This window comes from Medicago sativa, chromosome 1, assembly GCF_051527215.1.
Source record: "Medicago sativa cultivar Bolivia chromosome 1, Bolivia_mono, whole genome shotgun sequence".
NCBI classification, from domain to species: Eukaryota; Viridiplantae; Streptophyta; class Magnoliopsida; order Fabales; family Fabaceae; genus Medicago; species Medicago sativa.
The window spans coordinates 9,095,874-9,110,595 of record NC_140749.1 but is presented as its reverse complement, the minus strand read 5'-3'; the positions used below and the strand labels follow the sequence as shown (position 1 = coordinate 9,110,595).

General features: G+C 30.5%; 2 protein-coding genes across 2 annotated transcripts; both read left to right on the top strand.

The window, feature by feature from the left end:
* Positions 1-1,717: 1,717 nt before the first annotated feature.
* Positions 1,718-10,729, top strand: LOC146952396 (uncharacterized). Its single transcript, XM_085739551.1, has 2 exons — positions 1,718-2,032; positions 9,965-10,729. Exons 1-2 carry the CDS (start codon positions 1,718-1,720, stop codon positions 10,727-10,729), a joined length of 1,080 nt encoding a protein of 359 aa, XP_085595677.1.
* A 708-nt stretch (positions 10,730-11,437) lies between these two features.
* On the top strand, positions 11,438-14,201 carry LOC146952395 (F-box/FBD/LRR-repeat protein At1g13570-like). Its single transcript, XM_085738621.1, has 4 exons — positions 11,438-11,500; positions 11,877-13,037; positions 13,246-13,401; positions 13,763-14,201. Exons 1-4 carry the CDS (start codon positions 11,498-11,500, stop codon positions 14,054-14,056), a joined length of 1,614 nt encoding a protein of 537 aa, XP_085594747.1. The 5' UTR covers positions 11,438-11,497; the 3' UTR covers positions 14,057-14,201.
* Positions 14,202-14,722: the final 521 nt, after the last annotated feature.

Here is a 14,722-nt window from a genome sequence, read left to right as displayed (position 1 = left end):
CTTGTGTGCTTCTGCTGTGGAAGGGATAGTAGAAAACAAGTCGAATTGTGTGCACACAGAAACAGTATGGTAGGAACAAAAATAGCATCAACCATTGTGGTGAGCAAGATAGAACATCCATAACATGTGTAACATACTGGAAAGTTAATTCAGGAGAACCGAGTGTTATGACTTCATAAATGTCATATTTACACGAGGAAGGAAATATCATGAGAAAATACTGCTGCAAGCTGCATTTTGTGAAGGAATGACATGAGTGGATGTTAAATATTAGTCAGCATCATTCAAAATTAGTTTTGGACAACGATGAACGATCTTTTAATAACTACGGGCAAAATTTCCTCACCCTCTAAATACATGACATTGGGTGTTGATATCTAGAGAGAAAAAATTGTATGGTTAGAAGTATAATTTCAGACAAATTATGTTGTTCGAAAGTATATTTTCAAAACTAATTGTGAATTTTTAGAAAAGTATCCCCCCATAATAGTTGTGATATGAATTTATTTCATTTTGATCAAAACAAGATAATATAATCCTTGATACCAAAAAAATTTGCAGCACTAAAGTCTCTTATAAGTTTATATAATAATGAGAATATAAACAAAGGTTGGTTATTAGAATGGACAATATCAAGTCCCCATGAGTTTATCAAAATTAATTTTATATAATAGTGAGCTTAAACCATGAGTGGATGTTACATATTCTATAATATATGTAGGGATCATGGTTTAACTCCATACATCCCACTTATTCATTTGCATTCTATAATATATGTAGGGATCATGGTTTAAGCTCCAGACATCCCACTTATTCATTTTAAGATGTGAATTTTTAATCACTAATCAACTTTAAAAAAAAGAATGGACAATATTTGGATAGCGTATTATAGTGTTTGTTTTTGTACTAATAGTTGGATAAAGTTCTCATATATTATGGACTTTTATCCGTATAGGAAGCAATTTCAATTTATGAATTCGGACATGATGGATATTTAAGAATCCTACTTGTTTTCAATTTCACTGTCCTACATTGACAATAACAAAAACCATTCGAACAGTGAAAGTTTAAATTAATAATTGGAATATATACACACGTGTTTACGATTTGATAAAATTTTAAAAAATGTTCACCGTTGACGATCATTTTCAAAGTACATAAATTAGCAAAATGTGTTCAATGCAATTGGATCCAATTATGGTAAAGAAGTGTTAAAATTAAAAGATGGTTATTACCTTTTCTACTGTGTGCGAGGTTTTCACGCGCCTTATTTTTTTTTGCTTCTTCTTCTAAACATACCTTTTGGATTTTAGAATCCAAAAACCTGTTCTAAAATCCGAAAACTATCTATATATAAAACGAAGATCAACAACTTCCCTCATTTCTATAGTTTTACTTTTATATTCCACTTTCTCTCTTTCCCTTATCACAAAATCCGAAATCCAAAAATTGGTGAAATCAGAGTTTTTTTTTTTTTTTTGCTCAAAATCATCACATTTGAAGCTTTATAAAACATCAAAGTAAATGTCAGGTCTCATTCCCTTTGCATGCACGCGTGTGGCTTCAATTTTTTTCTTTTATGTTCGCTACATTTGAATTGTATTGTATTGTTGAAGTTAGAATTTTATAATCTGACCAGTAGGATTTTTTTGTGGACAGTTTCGTGGATTTTGGTTGATTGTGTGTTACCTGATTATGCATGTTACAAGTATGGATCATGTTGAGCGCACTAAGAGTGAAAGACAAGCAATGCATGCTTCTGTTAGGAGAGAGCGTGCGAAGATGTTGCAAGCGGAAGGGGGAGTGCTCAGGCGTGGCAGGGGATCGGGCACACCGTGCTGCAGCTGATGGCGCGAGAACATCTCAGGGGAACGCTCCTGAGCCACAATATGAGCCGGAGATGGAGCTGGTGGTGGAGGGTGTTGATAAGTATCAGGAGGTGGGCGATGATGAGCAGCAAGAGCGTGGTCATCACAAAGAAACCAAGAAAGGTTATCCCATTAACGCCGACAAAAATATAAATGGGAGCAAGGTCATAAACTATTAAGGCAACCATGGCAATCCTTAACCAACTAGTAAAATCCATGAAGTACAACCTAAAACTGGAAGAAATTCAAACCCAAATACAGGGAAGTATCAGATAATAAAAGAACTTTACCAAGAAAGGGAGTATCAGAGTTAAGAAGAGTGATGCACCGCAAACGAACGCCCACAAACCTTTAAACAAGAAAATATGAATTGTGGAAAAACTTAGGGGAGCAATGTGAAAGGGGAAGAAGTAGGGTTTTCAAAAAGTGATAGAAGTATGATTTCACTATTTATAAAGCTCCAATGACCACGTTTCGAAATCACACACATTTCTAATCCAATGGCCATGATGCAACGAATAAATAATGATGTTCCAAAACCCTTAATCAGACTGAAGCAACAAAAAATACTTACAATGGTAAACCATCAAGACTTTTCATTGAGAAACGCAAACATTAACGATTCTTGACTACAATTACAAGAACGGTTTACCATGTGTCTTCCAACACAACGAAAGGTCAAGTTGGCTCAAAAAAGGTGTCACAATCTGTTAATAATGAGGAAAGAGACCTTACTAGGGAGCGTGAAATTTTCCTTCATCATTTTTCGTAGACACATGTCCATGATATGTAGACATACTTCCAACTGGTAATCTTACGAAGCACTAAATTTGGACCCAGTCTGTCTAGAGAATATTCCATCCATGAATACCAATTAATCTCTCTTTACGACAATAAATTACTCCATCTACGAGTCACACCCTATTCTCATTTATGGTCTGCAAAAAAAAAATCACTAATTCCCATCTATCATTGGTAAATTCAAGAATATACAAGTCATTACCTAAATCCGTCAGCTAAAGGATTGGGGGTAATTTTTTTAAGGGTTAAATATATTTTTGGTCCCTATAAATATGTCAACTTTTCGTTTTAATCCCTCTAAAAAATTTCTTCAACTTTAGTCTCCCAAAAGTTTTTCATCTTTACTTTTGGTCCCCACAAAAATTTATAATATTATAAGAATCTCTACTAAAAGAAATTAGAATTTTTTAACAAAATATGAATTAAATATGAAGTTTTATATTTTTGGCGGTTAAAAATTCATATTTAATTTATTTTTCATTAAAAAATACAAAAATTTACTTAAAAATAGAGACCAAAAGTAGTGATTGAAAATTTTATAAGGACTAAAAGTTGAAGAAAATTTTTAGAGGGACTAAAATGAAAAGTTGATATATTTATAGGGATCAAAAACATATTTAACTTTTTTTTGTTTAAAGTGGGCTAAGACCTATTTCCTCAATAAACTGGGTCATCCGAAACCACTAGGATACACACGAACCACTGTATGGACTTTCCATAATCCCCCTAATCATGGTTAGCTTTCTAAAATCTGCCTATAGGTGTCTTTCAAGAAAACTTTTCCAAATTAGGGTTAAAAGAACCGAAACCCTAATTCACCACTATAAAGACTAACTCATAGTCTTCTTTTAGGTACACAATTTCTACCATAAAATCCTACATTTTTTATGCATTCTTAGTTGATCGTTGAAGTGTTTTCAATTACAAGACCATTCCCCTTCAGAGAGAAAGGATTGTTGTTCAGAGTCTGACGATCCCAATGTCTCCACATGTAAACATAAGGCCTAGATCTCAAATCGTGCCAAATCAGATACCACAAAATAAATATTTAAATCCATGTGTATGTTTTTTTGTTGGTTTTGATAGATGATCATTAAAGAAATACTTTAACGATGAGACTAATTTATTTGATATTTTTTACTTAAAGGATTAAATTTCGGTCAAAATAAAAAGTATTTTAATGAGAAAAAAGAATTAAAATTAATTAAAAAGAAACATTTTTTATAAGAAAAATACAATTTTTTTTAATTTAATTAAAATATTGACAACGACTCTAAAAGTTAACATTTCATTTAAATACTAGTATGGATACCCGTGCCAAGCACGGGCTAGAATTCAATCATACTTAAGTGAAAAAATGTTGTATGTATCAAGTGTAAGTTACATTTCAACATTGAATAAAAGAGTGGAGGTTGGACAACATATGTGTTGGAAGACTCATATACTTAATACCTTAAATATTCGGTGAAAATGTAATATCATTCTCACTTGGATGATTGCTCTAGCTCCAATGGATCGATCCACACCACCGTGAGTTCCCCCATAAATTCCAACGGTCGTAAGAAAACTCGGTTCGACTTTGTAGCGGGAGTGCGAGTGGGAGAGTTGTTATTGTGTCAAATGTGAGTAAAAGTTCAACATTGAATTCAAGAGTAGATATTGAACAACATAATATTTCTAATGTCTTAAGATTTAGGGTGAAGATGTGGTGTCAATATCACTTATGTGGTTTCTTTTAGTCTAAAGTGATGATTAAACTAAATGTATGATCCCCGGTAGTAAGAAAATTATGAACTATTTTTTGTTAAAAAGTTTTTAGATGTCATGTATTTCTTTCAAATAATTCTTAATTCATTCTTTCAAACATTAATTTTAAATGAAACATAAATTCAATTTGTATGAATAAAATCTCTCGTCAATTTGAGATTTTGAATGAGTCGCTTATACACATTACTCATTTATCTTTTAATAATAATACTTAATAAGAATGTAATTTCTTCAACAAATGAGTTCCACAAATAACTATATTGTTATATTCCAACAACACTTATTTATTTTAAAATAATTTATTTAGTTAGATCTGTATAAAAGTGAAGAGAGTCGTTTCATAAACATTATTCTCTATTAGGCCCACCACTGCTTATTATGGTGTTAGCCCTATGCCTTTAAAGCTAAAGGGGTCCTAGTAATCTTAAGTTAAGTCAGGAGATCATTAAAGTTTGACCCATTAACTGTTCCACCTAGAATCAAACTCATGTTCTCCATAATAATTCGTCGTTGATGGAGCTAATTGACCACATGAACAAAATTTCTTGTTTTATTTATTTAATTTTTTAATTTAACATCGTGGTGATTTTGTTTGAATCTACAATAATTACTAATCAACATTTATTTATCCTTTAAAAAAATTAACATTTATTTATTCAATATTGGTATTAGCATTTTCTTTCTATTTTCATAAACTCCTAAAACATACAACACTCATGACATTCATATTTAAAAATGGTTTTTATAATATATCGTTTCCATTTTTTTTTGGAGAGAATATGCTTTTCATTTATATAAATTAGAGCAATTAGAAAAATATACTCATGAGATATTTTGTATTTTTTTCTCTCAAGTACTCCAGCGGTTAAATTCACACAATGAGGGGTATAAGTTTGAACATTGACACATGCATATCAATATCAAATGGAGCTTCCAACCGAGTTGCAATTATAGGACTGTAAAATTTATTTGAGCATTAATATGAATTATGAAATTAGAATTATTTGAAATATTTTTACTAAAAAAGCATTGATTGTAATGTGTTTGAACTCAAGTGGTTAGTGAGTTCCAAATTAATCAGGAAACCCTAGTTTGATTTTTCAGTAAAACAATCTTTAGATCAAACTCCGGTATACAAAGAGTCCTTTACAACAAAAATATTTTTTTTTTCACAAAGAAAAAAATTCCTATTTTGAGAGGTAAAAAATTAATTACTTCACAAATGTTTATAATTTAAATTTAATTTCAATTGTATACCGATATTAATCATATTTATGTGGTTAAAGGTCACTGCATGAAATATATTAACAATATAAATATAAATTCCACATTAATAGGAATACAATCTTGGTTTAATTTCAAAGTAACTTTTTAAAAATTAGTAACAAATTTGCTTAATTTTTTTTTGTAGCAATTCTCATGGTCCAAGACAAAAAATTGTAAATTATAATTAGTGATGATGGTGCTATGAATAAGAAACTTCTATAATAAGTTGAAAAAAATTTAATGTATATAGTATAATATTTAAGGCTTTAGTAAAAAAATTAAGACATTTTTTTACAAAAGTTTAAGGCATTGTTGTATACTTAGAAATATTTTATCACAAATTAATTTTAGCATATGTGGTCATATCAATGAACAAAGTTCATTTAATTAAATGTCATAATATTTTCAAATGAAATTCAAGATGATAAAAACAACAATTGGGACAAAGACTATCACTGAAATGAATAGAAAAGACCGTGTTGGCTCTTTTTTTGGATTCGATTTATGTCCCTAATTTTTTATCGGGTTAGATTTACGTCCCCTACTTTTTTTTTTCTCCATAAATTTTATTTTTATCTTAAAAAAACTTGTTAGTGTAGATCCTTAAAATGTCAATTATTTTCTATTTTTAATTTGCAAAATGTCTTTTTTTTAGGGAATTAGCAAAATGTCTTAATACTATTTAAAATGAAAGACATAAGATTTTATTGATTATCATAGTTTAAAAGTTATATATTTAATTAAGAAAAAAGATATCCTATAAAACAAATGCTTTTTTAATGTCAAATGTTAGTAATTAGTTGTTAGATTTTTTTTCTTTCCCGAAACAAAATTAATTGTTTTCTTCTTCATCCAATTTTGTACCAAAAACCTATAACATCATGGAAAAATCCCTAAAAAAAAAAAACATCATGGAAAAACACATTCAAACCAAACCAATAAATACATTGAATTAGACAATTGATATAACATTAAATTCTTGCATGGTTTTGCATCTTTTGTAGAAAAATAAAAGAAAAAAATGTCATGTCAACATGCTATATGTTATGGTTGAAAGTTGAGTGGAAAAACATACAATTTGCTTGTTATAAGAATTATATTTGTTGGAAAAAAATTATATTTAGCTTATTATTAAAAAATACTTGTATGATTGAAACCTTTCATGATTTTGTTAAATCTAATTGGTCAAAAATTAAAACAAAGGGTGGATGAATCCATTTGATTGGTTGAGAAATCAAACAATGATAATAATTTGATGGTTGTCATTGAAACATATTTTTTTTGAGGGGGCAAAGTGTCATTGAAAGATATTAATAAGAAATCAAAAATTCATTTAGTTTTGTCATTATAAGACTTTTACAACTTTCCACTTATAAATAAGGTAATTAATAAAAATATTAATGCAGTTTTAAAGCATATGTGATTATTAATTTTAATAATAGAATGAATGATGGATACAAAAATATGACGTTGAATAAAACATAATATTTTTTCACTTAAAAAACATAATAATTTAATAATCTTTAATTAGGATATTAATTTTAAAAATAGTATAAACTCATTTAAATATTTAATTAGGATGAAGGAAATAAAATATAAATGATTGTATGGTTTACTATTTTTTTGAAAAAGGAACTTTTTGACTCAAAAAACAAAAATTAAAGGTGCCATAAAATCGATTTTCTATTATGTATTTCTTATCTTTTTCACTCCAAAGTTATCGATTAAATCAATTTTTTGAAAATAGGATGCATTTCTTCTTGTCGATTTACTGGTTTCCATCTCAAGCATGTAGCAAAAAAAAAAAATCAAAAACCAAAATAACATATAAAAGAGCAAGATATTAAAATTAAAATAACAACATAAGAAACATAAGAAAAATTAAACAAAAAAGAATAGATAGATAGAAAAAGTTGTGAGTATTGAAGAATTAAATTAAAACAAAAGGGGGATAAAAGTGATTATATTTGAACGTGGTAATAGAAATCCTTCGTATATATTCTAATTTATATGTGATGCATTTCTTCTTTTCTCTTGATTGGCTTCCATGTCCAAAATAAAGATCCTAACAAAAACAAAGAACGTACAAACACCAAAAGAAAATTGAAAAGAGAATATGAATAAGAAACATCAACCTAAGAATTCACATAAAAATGAACATAACAATAAGAAATGTTAAATAAACAATAAAACAATAAAAAATAAAAAAATAAAACAAAAAGATAATGAGGTTGAAAGCAGTGATTTTTTATGGGAGGAAGAGGTAGATGAAAATAATAAAAAATCAAATTGTCTATATATAGGGAAAAAAATCATATCATGATCAATTTTGATTGGTTGGTGAAAAATAAGTGAGTCATGATTCAATTTTAATTGGCTAATAGAAAATGAATGAGTCAAGATCCATTTTGATTGGTTGATGGAAAAACATTAAATGAAATGGGGAGTATGAAGATGTCACGTGTACTTTTGCTCAAAGATGTAAGCTTTTGTATTATATAAAGATAAAGATTAACAAAGACTCTAAAAGTTAAAATTTCAAATTAATGTTTTTCATAAAACCAAGTGGGGGCGGGGTAGCATGGTCTGTTTGTAAGGCTATCGTTGTAATGTAAATTCTAGAATATAACGTAGGAGTGTGAAGCAAGATTTCTCATCTTTGTTGATTTAAGCATGGTCTGTTTGTAAGGCTTGGAATTGGTTTTGCTAACAGTGGCAATAGCAGGTTTCGCCGGTAGTGTTTTAATTTTTGGATTCATGTAAATATTATAATATATGTATTGATGTGAAACAACTTTTCTCATTTGATTTAAGCATGGTTTCTTTTGATTCATGTCTGCCGCTTGCATTGATTATGTGGAGGGAGGTGGCCTTGGTGTGTCTTCTTGCATAAGAAGGTTGATTTGCTTTAGTATCTTTATGTTTTTTGGTGTCTAAAGTTAGATGGAGCGGTGTGTTGAAGTTGATTTGAAAACTAATTAAAATTCATCTTTTATTAAAAGAAATGTGAACATGATGTGAGCTGAATGTAATTGTTTAGAGTTGTAACCAAACAAAAAAAAAATTGTTTAGAGTAATTAAAAGTCATGTACTATTAAGAAGAGAAAATCTGAACATGATGTGTGCTAAATGTAATTGTTTAGTGATATGCCAAATACAGGAGGATTGATTGTTGACCACAATTTTTTTTTATGTTTACCTTGGTAACAAAATTCTTAATTGATCGATCATTTTGAAAGAAAACAAAAATCTTAAATCCATTTACAAAAAGCATAATAACGATATATCATATATATATATATGGAAATTTATGCTATAATAAACCCCAAGGTTATCCCACAAAGATTGTATGCATATATTATTTGACACCATATGATATACGATGATTTTTAGCCGGTGTCTTACGATGAAACAAAACTACAATGTTTGAAACTTCTTGCATAGAGGCTTTGTGTAGCAATTTCAGAGCATTTTTGTTTTTGATTTGAAAACTAAATTAATTGAGTTGGTGACATGAGTTTTTAAAACAAATGATGGTGCTGTGCCATGTTGGCCGATGCTTTTATCCTACTGCCTTGGTGTAGCGCAACGAAATGCTTGATATAACAAGAAGATAATGTGCAGTCAAGACTAAAAAAAGGTGTATACTTGATTGAGTTTGTCATTGCTAATTTTAATGCATCACTACTTTTTATTCCTCTACCATGTTTCAATTCTTCAGAACCCCTATACCTTCTAATAGTTCTTTTATGTTTGAGTAACACACACACACACACATATATATATATATATATATATATATATATATATATATATATTTGGTCTTCTATTCTTCCTCACTATGTCAGCTTCTATCGTAACAAATTTTGTAGCAATGGATTTAAATTGTTAACTATTTTCTTATTAATACAATGCAATTTAAGTTGTTCATGCTTTTTCTTATCATGGTATCAATCTTTTTTCAAGATAATTTCTTTCTATCACCGTGCTTATGTTTTGTTTGCTATTGGACTCCAATAAAAAGTTGTCAAATAAGAATTAATGATTTGTAATTTAAATGAAAAATTTTAACGGGATACACTAACTAAGTCATGTCGATGAAGGTTGACTAATTTGATAAAAATTTGACATAAGGTTTATGTCAAGATGATAAGACTAATCTAATACATTTTTATCATATGATCCCTAAAATACATTTTTATCATATGACTTATTTCACGACATTTTTTTATTACAATATAATTTATTCGTGCATGTTTTAGTCGGAAATCCCGTGCGACTTGCTTATTCCAAGTTCAGGTAATCCTATTGCATCTATTGTTGAAAGCACTTACCCAAATTTGTTAGGAAACATTGGTAAATCAGAATATTTTCAAAGTAGAGCAATATTGGCACCAAAGAATACAATTGTTGATCAGGTTAATGATTATGTGTTAGACTTGATTCCTGGTGAGGAGAAAATTTATTTGAGTTATGATACACCTTATCATAAAAACCTAGGCGGTGACGCACTAGACGACATCCACACGCCTGAATTTCTCAACACCATTGTTGCCTCCGGATTGCCAAACCATAGGATTCGATTGAAAGTAGGAGTACCTGTGATGTCATTGAGGACCATAGATCAAAATTTGGGCTTATGTAACGGTACAAGATTGATTATTACAAAGATGGGTAAATTTGTGCTTGAGGCAGAGATAATATCTTGGTCTAATATAGGTGAAAAGGTGTTTATTCCAAGGTTATCGCTAGAACCGTCTGATACTAGAATTCCGTCCAAGTTTAAACGAAGGCAGTTTCCGTTGTCCGTCTCATTTGCAATGACTATTAACAAGAGTCAGGGTCAGTCTTTGAAAAATGTTGGTGTCTATCTACCGTCTCCTGTTTTTTCACATGGACAATTGTATGTCGCAGTATCGAGGGTTACTTCGAGGGATGGTTTAAAGATGTTCATCAATGACGAGGACGGTCAAGATACTAATGTGACATCAAATGTGGTCTACAAAGAAGTTTTCCGTAATGTGTAGCACTTGGTTTTGTAGTCATGTTTTTATTGCATTTTGGTACTATTTTTATGTCGACAGACGTTGGATTTTCTTTTTTCAATAAACTATGTCATGTTACCGTAACAGGGTTGATGTCGTGGAAATTGTTTAATATGGTGCATTACAAAGGTTTCTGACGATTTATTTTATGAATTGAATTATACTATTTTTTGGTTTCAAGTAAAATGATCCCTTTCACATTTGCGCTATAATTTTTCTTTTGTATGACCCGTGCGGAAGCACGGGTCGAAAGTCTAGTTTCAAATTAATGTTTTTCATAAAACCAAGTGGGGGCGGGGTAGCTCAACTTGTTTGAGATAAAAGTTAAAGAGTTGGGGGTTCAACAAATCCTTATTCCTTTTCTAAAAAAAAAATCCTTATTCCTTTTAAATTAATGTTTTCTCACTGCTATGTTTTTCCCCAATAAATCTTTATCCTTGTATTTTTTCGAAAAAAAAAACCCTTAAACCTTATTAATAATAGATTTGGCCTAAATTACTGAATTTCACTCACTTTGTGAACTCTAACCCTTTTTCTATGCGAACATAGCCGCGCCTTTCACTTTGGTTAATATTACTGAATTACTGCAATGCATTCTTTCTTCTTTATTTTTCTTTGTTAACTGTTTCTTTTCTAATTAATTAATTCATTAAACTGATTAATGTTTTTGTTTGTTGTAGCTATGAGCCTATCACTTTCAAAAGGTTATCAAGTTCTTTTCTCCGGAACTACTTGATCGGTTAATTGGACATGGTAATTTCTGATTCATGACTCAAATCATATTTTTCGTTGCTTGAAACTCAGTTTTAAATAGAGATTTAATTCAGTACACGGTGATAAACCTCTCAAGGTCTGGTATGAGGTTAGGTTTTTTCGGTGCCAATTTCAGTGAACTTAGTTTGACTCCTTAAAAAAATAAAAAGCACTGCTAGTGCTATTCTTATTTGATTTCAGAATATTTAAGAACTGCTATTCATATTTATTTAATATTGAAGTTACACTACTTTGAGTTTCAACTTTCAAGGTTCTCTTTGTGTATGTTCATATTTATATACACAAACACTAACCTATTTTGATTTTTGATTCATGTGTGTACCCTTTGTTTGAATCTGAATATATCTATCTAAAGGGAAGAAAACAATCAAAGTGTCTAAAGACGATAGACGTGGAGTCCGACATAATTAGTTGCTTACCAGATCATCTTATAGACCTTATTCTCTCACACTTGTCAATTAAGGAAGCAGTACAAACAAGTGTTTTATCGAGCAAATGGAGAAAGAAATGGTCCACACTATCAGATCTTGTGTTTGATAGTCAATGTGTATCTACTGTAACTTCCCAAGACCCTTCAGTTGTCGAGAGCAAGCTTTTGAGAATTGTTGATCATGTACTTTTACTTCATTCTGGGCCAATCAACAAGTTTGAGGTCTCAGGAAACTCCTTTCAAAGTCTCACTATTGGTGTGAACTCTATGGCTGATATTGATCGGTGGATTTTTCATATATCCGAAAGGTATATTAATGAGCTTGTGCTGAACATTTGGTTATATCAACGCTATAAGATACCTTGGCGCTTATACTCTTGTCAAAGTTTACATCATTTAAAATTAAATTGTTGTTTGCTTAAACCTCCAACAACGTTTGAAGGCTTCAAGAACTTGAAAAGTCTTGTTCTGAATAGGGTTACAATGACTCAAGATGCTTTTGAAAACATAGTATCTGGCTGCCCCCGGCTTGAAAAATTGACAATGATGGAAATGGATGATTTATGGCTTAAACCCCCAACAACATTTGAAGACTTCCGGAATTTGAAAAGACTTTCTTTGGCTTGGTTTAAATTGACTCAAGATGTTGTTGAAAACATGATATCTAGATGCCCTGTGCTTGAAAAATTGAAATTGAGGGAAATTGATGATTTATGGCTTAAACCTCCAACAACGTTTGAAGGCTTCCGGAATTTGAAAAGTCTTTCTTTGGCTTGGGTTAAATTGACTCAAGATGCTTTTGATAACATGATATCTGCCTGCCCCCTGCTTGAAAAATTGACATTGGAAAATATTAATGGTTTAACACAGATTAATATTCATGCACCAAATCTTAAGTCTTTTGATTTCTATGGTGAATTTGAGAGTATTAACTTTGAAGACACTTTTCAATTAGCTATGGTATCTGTTGTTTTGACCTCTGAAAGAAATCAATTTGGATTGCAAGGATGCTCTAGCAATTTGCTCAAATTTTTCGTTCATCTACCTCACATACATAGCTTATTCATTAGTACAGAATTTGTAAAGGTAAGCATCTTATTAATGTTGAATTTGATTGTAGGAGCGCCTCACCTAGTGCAGTATAAGTTTCCCCAACCCCCTACAAATTTATAATGAACCAGAATAAGGTGTATGCAACTCTTGATATATTTTGACTCTAGCAGTGACTTGCCTTATGCTGTTTGTTTTAAAAACATTATATTCTGATTAGAGTAATTCTCTTGTTTTGCTTCAGTATTTGGCTGCAGGTATTGTGCCAGTAAAGCTTCCTACACCTTGTATCAATCTAAGATATTTTCGTTCATTCATAAACTTCAATGACTTGAAGAAAATTTCGGTTGTCCTTTGCTTGCTTAACAGTTCACCTAATCTTCGAAATTTGGAAATATTTGTGAGTACTCATTTAATTTTGCATGACTTTGCTTTCCATACTTAATTTTGGTTGCACTTGTAATGTCGCACATGTTGTTTTAGTTTTTATGTGAAGTCATTAAACCCCAGAATTTTCAAACCTTTTTTTTGCTTTAAGCATTTGTCTAGTGTCATGTCTTTCTTTCAAGTTTGTTTGTGACTTGTAAATGTGAATTATGATTTCTAACAAAAGTTATGAACTGTTTGCAATTTAGATAAGTTAGTTACACTTACACAATTAGTGCAGTAGAGCCCAGTAGATTAGAGACTTGTGTACCTCATTTTTCATCTTTTATCAATTAGTACATTGTTACCTGAGAATTTGTAACAATTGCATGTAGGCACGGAATGAGAAGGAGAGTGACCTTTTAACACCCGCCTCCTGTGGTTGGGAAGATATATTTTCGGAGCCATCCATGCCTCTCGGAGTTCAACACGTGATGATAGTAGGCATCTCTGGTACTAAATCTGAATTAGATTTTATCAAATTTCTACTTCTATATTCTCCTCTGCTAGAAAAGATGACCGTGAAACCTATTGCAAACGTCAGAACTGAGGTAATGACAGAACTAATTCGGTTCAAGAGAGCATCAAGACAAGCTGAAGTTATCTACATTGGGAAAGATTCTTTCTAAAGTTTTTCATTTTCCTCAGTAGTGAGCATTATTATGACTTTTAAGGTGTTTAGGAGTAAAGTCAGACTTTTTGATGATGTGGCAAATAATGAGCGATTTACATTGTAATCTTTTTTATATTGATATTTTAATTAAATATTTTTTATGTCTTCTATATGAATGACTTAGATGTGGTATTTCCAAATTCATTATTACTTGCATTTGCAATATATGATTTAGCACAAAATATCCTATACTTCAATCAACCATCTGACAAATAAATTGTAATATATACGAAGTATTTGCAGGTAATTTGAAGCAAGTTAGTGAGAGTGTAATAAATTGCCAACATTGAACATTAAACACATACCTTAAAAAAGAAATAGAAAACACATTTCGATTCTTGATCATTTGGAATTTTTTTAATCCAGTTTCGTAATTATGATTAAGTCATTGAAGTTGGAATTGGAATTATTTTGAAAGTTGAAGGAAAAGTTAGGCATATGTGATTTGTCTAATTTGAAATTGATGTATTGTTGTAATTGTAAACTGAACTAACTTGTTGTTACAGCAGTGTTTCAACATATTCGAGTTTGGAGGGGAAGGGTGGGGAAGAAATATAGAACCAATGAAGATAATAGTTATAACATGTCTATTGGTATTATTAATGTTATTTGGAGTTGCCTT